Source organism: Salvelinus sp. IW2-2015, linkage group LG36 (genome assembly GCF_002910315.2).
Source record: "Salvelinus sp. IW2-2015 linkage group LG36, ASM291031v2, whole genome shotgun sequence".
NCBI lineage: Eukaryota > Metazoa > Chordata > Actinopteri > Salmoniformes > Salmonidae > Salvelinus > Salvelinus sp. IW2-2015.
This window is the reverse complement of record NC_036875.1, coordinates 36325594-36336190: the sequence shown is the minus strand read 5'-3', so window position 1 is coordinate 36336190 and position 10597 is coordinate 36325594. Positions and strand designations below refer to the sequence as shown.

Below are 10597 nucleotides of genomic sequence, written 5' to 3'. Positions count from 1 at the left end.
CTGCCACGTCACTGTACATCAACAATCCTACATTATTTACCATTACTGATTTACAGCTTTGCATCTATCGGCTACAGGGTCAAGCCAAGTAACCATTTTATGTAAATGCACTTCACAGCAAAGGTTAGGCATGTAAACTATAGCACTAGTATTACTGTCCTCGTGTCTTTAGTTATTTTTTTGTTGTTGCGAGGCACAGCCTTTGGCATCCAGCTTTAGGTCATCTTGGAGGTCCCCCCAAAAAATAGTTGTACAAATTGCATGGCCTCTGACAACATGCCAGGTGGTTGGTACTGTTTGTAGGGTCTGCACTGGAGGAAATCCAGACCCTACAAAGGGATGGAAAGGTCAAAGGTCGAGTGCACTCTACCGGCAGCCATGCGTAGTACAGGCTCTAAGCACAACAGTGGAACGCTGCAGTCAGAATCACCAATAATAGGACTCCTACATCAAGTTACAATAGTCTTTTTCGCCATCATATATAATATATATATATATCTTGTTATACTTACAAGCAGTTCCAAACCTGAGTATTTATGGTATAGCTTTTTAAACATACAAAAATGTATGTACATTTATCTCCACTTTCTGTAAACAGCAGTCTGCATTCTGCTTTATCCCTTTGATGATAGAAACATGCGGATCATCGATACAGTATTGAGTATTAAAAAAGAAACATTCAAAAAAAAAAATCCAGCTTCCAATGGCTGCCATGTTTGGCGTGCCTGGCCTTCCTTCTCTACTACCGACTGAGAAGCCCCCCTCCAGCCATAAGAGGACCGCTGCCTTGTTTTCTCACCAGAATGGATTAGTTGTGGAAATGCTGTTTTAATTATTATTTAAAAGAAAATAAATTGCATCTTTCATGCCTTTTCAGTATTTATAATACCTGTTTTCAACATTTAAACTAGGATGACCCCCTAACTCTCACGTCTACATTTCAAGACCCAACCAGAGAATATGGAGAGGACTAAGCAGCAGTTACACATACAGAAACAGGCAGGACTATACCAGCACTGCCAAGAGATCAGATGATCGGGAAGCATAATAATTATATTTTTGTCCTACACTTTGCTTTATATTTTTTGCTTTACCTTCCATTGCCTTGCTATAAAGGGTTCATGAGTTTATTCCTTGGGCACTTAACAGGAAATGGGAGCATGTCAAAAGTGTCTGTTTGGTGCTGGCAGTACCCCAGCCGGCGACCTCAGGGCCGCGGCTCTCCACTGGCTTCTTGTCCAGTTTCACTAGGGTGCTGAGATGTCCGTAGCCCACCTGGTATGTGACAGGGGGAGGAGGGGGAAGGGAAGGTTAAAACCAGAGCTGTGAGACGACACACACTGTGACTGCAGCTGAACAGAGGAACAATGAGAGGAACTACCTGCGCCGCCCTTGGAGCTTTTGCTCGTTTTGGAGTGGTGGTTGTGGCCGGCAACGTTGGGGTGTGCCCTCTTGCGGGAGGAACTGGAAACAGAAGCAAGGGCCGGGCCCGCCAACCCCTCAACGCTCCCTAGCCCCAGGGGGCTCCGGAGGAGGGCCGGCCCGACACCTGCTGGCCCCTCGAGGCCCCCCCGGCCATTGCCGCTGTGCTGTGCTGTGTGGAGCTGAGAGTGTCCGTGCTGCTTGTGGTGGCGGTGGGCAGAGTGGTCCCGATGCTTCTCCTTGCTCACCAGCGGGCTGGAATGTTTGCTCTTGGGCCCACCCTCATCAGAAGAGCTGTGGCGCTCAGAGGACACCTTGATTTTCATCTTCAGCTCCTCTTTGCTAGCAATGCCCCCCTGAGAAGGAACTGGGAGGCGGAGTTTGAGTGAGCCCCCCTTGTCCTGTTTGTCAGAGGGGAGCCTGTCCTGGCCTGGAATGGCCAGCTTCATTTTAAGAGGAGATGCAGTGGTGCCGCTGCTGCTCCCTGGGTTAGGGTGGGGCTGCATGTGTTTCCTGTGGTCTGACTGGACAGAGGGTATATAGGCATCCCTGCCCTCAGGCTCCATAGCCTGCTGCTCTGTCTGTTTGCGTTTCTGCTGCACCGCCAGCTCGGCAGCATGCTTCTCTCTGTACTTGTCCAGGGACATTTTCTGGGCAGGCGGGGGCTGCTGTTGCTTCCCCCCCCCCACTACAGCCTTGTGTTCATGTTTAATAGGGTTGAACTCCATGGTCTTATCTGGTCTGTGTGGGTTCAGAGAGCCGTGCTGCAGAGACAGTGAAGCCCCCTGCTGGAGGCCTAGTGTATCTGTTTTGAGGGAATAGCCTCCTCCCTCCGAGCGACCCCCTGTGTCCTGGGGCCAGTCGCTGGGGGCGGTGAAGGTGTAGGAGCTGCCCTGCATGGAGGCGATGGAGTCCAGAGAGAGGGGTCCACTGGCATGACCCGGCAGTGGGACAGGGAACGAGGCGGCGGCTTTGGAGAAGGCTGAGTTGGAGACCCCAGGGATTCCGTCTCCCAGGGAATGTTCGTGGACCAGGGAGGGTCCTGGGTAGGGGTCGTTCGCCTGAGAGCCATCTCCCTTGGGCTTCTTGGCAGCTTGTGTGGCCTGGCATGGGGGAGAAAAGAGAATGATGACATGGTAGTGAAGAGCATGAAACTGTACAATGAAAGTACACTGAAATAAAAAACAGCAAGGACAATCTACAAATGTCTAGAGTGAGTGAGAGGTCAATGATGATTCACTGGAGAAAAACTTCTGGTTACCCTCCAGTTCCGTATCCTCTTCAACCTGCTCGGCGTCTTCTCCAGAATCTGAAGGAAGTCGTGTGTCAGTTCTGAAGGACAAGACACACTTGGTTTTAACACCTAATATAAAATACACATTTCTCATTGACAAAAACAAAACTATTCTCCCAAACTAAAACATTGTAACTAAGCATTCTGCATGTCTTTCCGCCTATCAGCGTGAACTAATGAACTATAATCTAAGAGTCACCATCAAGAAGCTCCAGCGTGACAGAGTTGTCCACGTACTCCCACCAGTGTTTCCCATCAGTGGAGACAGGGATCTCCCAGTTGGACCATTTACAGGCCAGGTGGATRCAGACGCAGGCGATGACTGTGGGCTTGTGCTGCAAGCAGAACGTGGTGAGGTGGAGGCTGCACAAGGAGGCCGGAGCGCAACGACAGGTCACATGGAGAAGAAGAAAGAGAAGAGGGGGGGAAACACGATAAGTCACAGGCGCTTTAGGCTGAGGTAAACCATAGTACACACAGTATTGAGAACAGAAGAAGCATTGCAAAATAAATGTTATCGTTGACACAGTTGCACACTTAACAAAAGAACAAACAATTACTGACATGCAGAATAGATCATGAGTCAGTTTCACATTGTGGCTACCATCCTAGTGTTTACCAATAGGAGCTGCAGATAAAGCAATAACTTCAAATTTGCGTCAAATTCAAATAAAGACTAGTATGTTTTTTGGGGTGGGAATGTGACCCAATTTCACCATTCATTAAAGAAATCCACCACCAATAAATAACACTTGGTCAACATTTTATAGTCATGAAGAAAATGCAGTAAATTCAAATTCATTTACACTAACTGGTTGTGGTGAGAAACACACGGAAATGGCTTCTAGTCAACTGTAATCCACGTTGACTCAAGTTCTTTACAACTCAAGTTATGTAGAAATAGATGAAGCTACAATATTGAACCTTGAACGATTTAAAAAAGGGCCAGAGAGCTAGATAGTCTTCCATTTGAAATACCATGGTAAAAGCTGGATGGTAACCTTGTGCCACAATAAGTTAAATGCCTGGACATAATGCATATTAAAAGGAGAATATTTTAATCTATCTCCCGTATCACTGCGCTGCCTGAGACTAGTCCGCACAATCCTGAAAAACATCAAATCTAAGAAGTATTCACCACGGTGACTGTAACCCTAATAGAACCCAAACCATAGAATACTAAAACATATATTCCCATTCAAGTCAATTATATTTCTACGGCTTGGGTACCGTTTCCACTTTTCCCCTCACTGTTTAGTCTACAGGGTACGGTCAGTAACCATGGCGAAATCTATTTATGACCCAAACAAGGCCTTTCTGTGGCTGGTCACAGAGTTCAGGCATTAAGCAAWTCATCCTCTAATTACCACGATGTCTACGGCGCAGCAGCAAGCTCCTTAATTCTCTGTTTACTGTTTGCCATAAGCCTCTCCAGTTCTAATGGGTCAAATGCAGCCTGCATTCTTTAGAACAGGCAGTTTTTGGAACACAATGTTGGCTTTAGCTCGATCATATTTTTTTTTAACAAAAAAATTATAATTTTCATACGATTGCTGGATTGCGTTAGCAGCAGCTTAATTATGACCAGGCCTAACTTAAAAGCATGTATCAAGATCTGCGTCCAGACATTGTAGTTAGTTTTGAGGGCGTTTCTTTGGCTATGGGAAACAAAAAGGCTATATTAAATCCCAACGTCATGGCAAAACTAACCSTTCAGGACCTTGTTCTGCCATAATTTGCAGAATATAAACTGTATGGTTGTTTGTAAGTAAAAAGTCAAAAAACAAGACTAATACTTATGGACAGATTTTGCAATACAATGAAATGGTGTATTAAAACATGTATTCTTCTCTTCAAATTCAAAAACATGACATTTGAGTAGGTTCTTAATGGGTTAACATCAACAATTGTAATTGGCGCTTCCATTTCTGTTTTCTTTCTCTATATAATTCATATATATATATATATCTCTCTCTCTCATTACATGAAAAATTTGCTTAACTGACTGAAAATGTTAACTGTGATTTTTTTTTTTAAACATATAAAAAGGAGGGTTCGCAGTACTTACCAGGATGACTTCTACGTTATGTTTACATCTGTGTAATCTTTAGCTGCTATTCAGGCTACCAAAGTGTCTTTTTAGACATATGCACTTTTGTAACCGAGCAACCGTGAGGTTCAAGCCCACCACTACACTTCACATTGGGCATTCAACCCCACTGTGCCAACTCTGGTCCCTTGTACAATACACCGCACTGCGACCGGGGCCGGTACCGCCAACCACCCCACCCCGGGGGGGGGCAAGAGAGGGGGCTAGCGTCCCAGAAGCCATCGGCGCATAGAGGGCCGTTGGACACAGAAAGGGTACCCTGCTTACAGGAAGCTATAGTGTGCAGTAGTCACAGTGCAACAAAAGGGGGGGGGGTGTCAGGATAACAACCTGTTGGTAGCCATGAAATAGGAAGTCTGTGCCAGATCCTTGCTTGCTGTAAGTGAAAGAGAAAAGAGGGTTAAGGTTTTTGCTGACCAGTGTGCTCTGTTAGTAATTATAAGTTGACAAATGTAGACTCAGCGATATGATGCAGATGCTAGGGGTATGACCGTTTAAACGTTAACGAAATGAGGATCCTTAAGGCAACAAAAAAAATCCCTAACCTTTTTTCGCAACAACAAATTTTCACAACTACTGTGTGTTGAAGGATGAGGCTCAACTTCGCCACTGTTTTGGTCCCGTGGCTATCACGTTCTAACAACGTGAAGGCAACCCGTGAGCATGCGCAGATACTGTGTGACGCTGTGAGAGCGAAGTCTTGCATCTCACTCATCTCAATATCTGCAGTGCTTCTCATTTCGCGGTGTCTACATTTAATGTACGTCATGTTTAGTGAAAACTCAAAGGTCAACAACAATTTATTACACAATCATGTCAGCATTTATCCTCCCACACGACTAGAGGGTCATGGCTAGAAGCGATCCAGCTTTTACCTAACCCTTTTCCTAACGCGCTACGTTCATTTTCCTAACCTGCTGCTTAAGTTATCGTAAGCTGCTATGAAAAGTTAAATCTGATATTAATTTGACAACCTGGATCCCTTCTAGTAATGACCTGACTAGAGCGCATGAAAGAGCAAAGAAGGAAGCCTCTACCTCTCACTAGCTGGGAACATTTCACAACATCAGTGTGTGGATGTTCAATAGTTATTTCAAATCCTGGAACAAAATACATGACAGGTGAGTTTCAACAGTAACAGTTTGTCAACGATGCATCAAAGTAATGTTCCATCTATGGTTCTTCCCCTCTATTCTTCAACACAAGAACACAGTCAGGATTACATGTGGATTATGAAAGGCAGTTCCTCTTTCTGTACATCTAATTAAGGGTGAGTATATTGACGTTGTATAACAAAAATGGCCGCAGATGGTGGCAACATAATTGGAGTATTCCGTAATTGTGGAGAACACAAATTGGAACATGGATGGGACTGCTGTTTGACAACATCTGAGATTCATCAAAAGAGACAATTTTGACCTGCAGTAATAGAATATTGGCATTGAGGATTGTTTGACGTTACCGTGACATGTGTGTAGACTAAGCAAAACAGGTTTTACATTTTTTAGCAAATGTATTACTAATAAAAAAACTGAAATACATATATTACATACGTTTTCAGACTCTTTCCTATGAAACTCTAAATTGAGCTCATGTTTCCATTGATGATCCTTGAAATGTTTCCACAACTTGATTGGAGTCCCCCTGTGGTAAATTCAATTGATTCGACATGATTTGGAAAGGCACACCCCTGTCTATATAAGGTCCCACAGTTGACAGTGGATGTCAGAGCAAAAACCAAGCCATGAGGTTGAAGGAATAGTGCGTAGAGATCCGAGACAGGAGTGTCAAGACACAGACCTGGGGAAGGGCACCAAAACATTTCTGCAGCATTGAAGGTTCCCAAGAACACAGTGGCCTCCATCATTCTTAAAATGGAAGTTTGGAACCACCAAGACTCTTCCTCGAACTGGCCGCCTAGCCAAACATAGCAATCGGGAGAGAAAGGCATTGGTGAGGTGACCAAGAACCCGATGGTCACTCCGATAGAGCCCCACAATTCCTCTGTGGAGATGGGAGAACCTCCAGAAGGACAACCATCTCTGCCACACTCCACCAATCAGGCCTTTATGGTAGTGGCCAGACAGAAGCCACTCAGTAAAAGGCGCATGACAGCCCACATGGAGTTTGCCAAAAGGCACCTAAAGACTCAGACCATGAGAAACAAGGCTCTCTGGTCTGATGAAACCAAGATTGAACTGGCCTGAATGCCAAGTGTCATGTCTGGAGGAAACCTGGCACCATCCCTACGGTGAAGCATGATGATGGCAGCATCATGCTGTGGGGATGTTTTTCCAGCGGTAGGGATTGGGAGACAAGTCAGGATTGAGGGAAAGATGAATGGAGCAAAGCACAGAGATCCTTTATGAAGTCCTGAGCGCTCTGGAGCAGGTTCTCAGACTGTCATGAAGGTTCACCTTCCAACAGGACAACAACCCTAAGCACACAGCCAAGATAACGCAGGAGTGGCTTCAGGACAAGTCTCTGAATGTCCTTGAGTGGCCCAGCCAGAGCCTGGACTTGAACCTGATTGAACATCTCTGGAGAGACCTGAAAATAGCAGTGCAGTGACACACCCATCCAACCTGAGAGCTTGTGAGGATCTGGAGAGAGGAATGGGAGAAACTCCCCAAATACTGGTGTGCCAAGCTTGTTGTCATACCCAAGAAGACTCGAGGCTGTAATCACTGTCAAAGGTGCTTCAACAAAGTACTGAGTGAAGGGTCTGAAAACTTATGCAAAAGTGATTTCAAAAAAATATTATACATTTGCTCAAATAAAAAAAAACATTAAAAAAAAACTGTTTTTGCTTTGTCATTATGGGGTATTGTGTGTAGATTGAGGAGAAAAAAAGCAACTTAAATCAAAATCAAATGCTGTAAAGTAACAAAATGTGGAGAAATTGAAGGGGTCTGATACTTTCCGAATGCACTGTAGCTCATTTAAATAACTGAAAAATGGAACACGAGGCAATTCATCAATGCCTGGCAGCAACGGTCCAACAGAATATTCAAACATAACACTTTGTATACTAGATCAAATTCTCGCTATACTCTCACTCAGTCATTACTTACCTAAAGTCTGCAGCACTATGGTTTCAAGTATCACCAGCTCTTGAGCTTGCTGGAGGTATGCCTGAAGTTCAATAGACAATCATTACATGACATGTGTAATGTGTCTATCGATACCCCTATTCCAAAGTAACAGTATGGGTTATTTCTTAGTGCCAGTTGTTTTAAATGTAGTCTTGCTACTAGGAATAATATCATCACTAAGAACATGCCGAGACAGGACAGACATTCATCTGACAAAGACTGCAAATTGCTTCTGTCATACTACGGTCAGACTCAGCTTACCCTCTGACACATCTCAAACTACACAAAAGCAAGTGTTGATGCCATTGACAAAAACAGGGAGAATAGCAAAACCTACAATACACATAGTACCCAGACTTACATTACTCTTCGTATCAAGCGGGGCTTCTTGAGGGTTTAGACAAGCATGTGAAACCTTAATGACATGCTCCAGTTTCCGAGGTTGCTCTTCAACTTTTGCAGCTAGGAATAATGCGGTTGGAGAAATGATCTGTAACAGAAGATAATTAATTGTAATACATTATGTAAACAGGTTGCATATTTAAGGAAAATACAGTCAGACTGACTAAATACTTACATTTCTGTGGAATTTGGTGAAAGAGTGGTACATATAAAATCTATGCATGTAAACAATTGCTGTATTTATAGTAAGTTGTGAGCTGGAGAAAACGGGTTAAGGAATTGAAGTATGTTCAAATGTAATTTCAGTAAATACATGATTTGTTGTTGGGTAGATAACAGGGTAACAGTGCAAAAGAAAATGACAAGCCCAACAATAATGCACGTTCTTGCATTGCCGTTGTATGGGCCGTGGAACTAGCTCGCGCTAACTAGACAGAAAACTCAATGCTGGTTTGCTAACGTTAGCTAGCTAACATGCTGGGCAGCCGTCAATTGGCTATGTGGATATTCATAATAAAACGAAAAACACACCAACGTTGGCTAGTTAACATTTCAATTAGGGGAACTAGCAGGGAAGATTAGTAAACTAATGTTAGCTAGCTAACTTACTGCCAAGCTAACAGCTTGCTAGCTGGCGCCAGATAGATGGCCTTCATGTTGCTGAATGTTGATTGACGTATTATGTTTACTAACTAGTCAATTTGGCTGTATCATTACTACACAACCCCGAATACATTAAGGCGACCACTGGCACATTTGTAATGTTCTGATATTACTAACTATGGATACTAACTGCCTCTGGTGCGTGCCCCCCGCTCCCACACACGACACAGCACCCTGGGAAACGGGCCTACAAAGCACCATGTCTATACTCCTTCCTTCGACATGTCTGATGATGATTGTTTATAAAAGGATACACGTTGAGTCGCTGGCCCATATCTTGAATGAGGTTTGCCGCCTGCTGTCGGTAAGAAAGCTCTCTATCCGGCTCCACTCCCGTACGGCGGGACGGCGTGGCTTCGAGCTGCTCCCGGGTGAAAAACCATTTCGACGAGGATCCCCGGCACGCCGCCATAGCTCTCCAGCATTCGCATAGGACACCGATAACCGGATGGACGCAAGTACGCTGAAACCATGATCGGCACGTCCCGGAAACCACAATATTGTTTTTTTCTTCTTTTATATATTTTTTTAGGCACGGCCAAACCAACTACTCGTGCTTTATCGCCACCATTCGCCCTGGATTGTGAACTTCACAGAATGCACAGAAATCGCTACGCCATTTCCTGGTTGCTAGCTAAAATTATAATAAGCTGTGTTCGAATACCCATACTAACATACTGTATACTACATACGTAATGACTATATACTACATACCATTAGTTCATTTTAGTATACTGTAAACAAACGGTATCGTTTAAATTGAGCGTATTAGAGCGTTGCCTGTCTACCGGAAGCGGAAGACGTTGCTATGCAACCTAATGCTAGCTTGTTAGCATAACAAATTACTAGCTAAAGATTTTACGATTTCGGGTGTGTTTGTAAATTCAATCTGGGGTGACAGAGTGTGCTCTGGGCGTTCATAAATCCAGAGTGTTTACAGAGTTGATCTGATCGTTCAACAGCAGTCAAGCACCCAAGCTAACTGGCTAACGTTGGCTAGCTACTTCCAGACACAAATGAGAGAACACCTCACTCTGACCATTTTACTCGCCCTAGCAGAGCTGACTAGACTGTTTTCATGTTATCCAGAGCGTAGGTGACTATAACTATGCTGCTGTCAACAATTTCATTACTCTTTGACACCACCGGCCATATTCAACAGGTGTTAGAGTGTTTGTAAATTCATCAGTTATTCTGCCGAGAGCGCTCTGAAATCGGAGTAGATAGCCAGAATTGACAGTCTATTGAAATGCACAACGACTATACCACTTAGCTAAGAATGATGTGAATTATCAAGTCAATAAACGTTGGGTAGTTAGACTGCAGATAGTTAATATACTGCCCGGCAAGTTCGATGTATTAGGTTACCGTACACAAATTGTCAGCCAACGTAACGTAACTTATTTGAAAAGTCATTACTTTATTACAGTAATCAACATTTTGTTAACATTTGTAATAATTAGTTAAAGCAATGAATTTGTATCCACTCTCATCGGACTTCGCCTGCATATATTCCGCCATTTTCTTCAAATCTGAAAACGTTGTGAAGCCACTCCCATTTTCTGAAGAATTGCATTATGGGCCCTAAAAGCACGGAAATAGTGTCCACTG

General features: G+C 43.9%; 1 protein-coding gene across 2 annotated transcripts; it reads right to left on the bottom strand.

The window, feature by feature from the left end:
* Positions 1-535: 535 nt before the first annotated feature.
* LOC111959473 (cyclin-T2) lies at positions 536-9455 on the bottom strand. Of its 2 annotated transcripts, XM_070437731.1 has the most exons (10): positions 9241-9451; positions 8499-8580; positions 8283-8411; positions 7901-7961; positions 5864-5926; positions 5157-5202; positions 2916-3079; positions 2684-2754; positions 1382-2525; positions 536-1275 (listed from the first exon to the last, which is right to left on the bottom strand). In XM_070437731.1, the coding sequence occupies exons 1-10, from the start codon at positions 9396-9398 to the stop codon at positions 1208-1210; spliced, it is 1986 nt and encodes a 661-aa protein (XP_070293832.1). In that variant the 5' UTR covers positions 9399-9451; the 3' UTR covers positions 536-1207. The 2 variants fall into 2 exon arrangements, with proteins under 2 accessions (XP_070293832.1, XP_070293833.1); XM_070437732.1 differs by lacking the exon at positions 536-1275 and having other exon boundaries at positions 1641-2525; positions 2954-3079; positions 9241-9455.
* Between the last annotated feature and the right edge of the window lie 1142 nt (positions 9456-10597).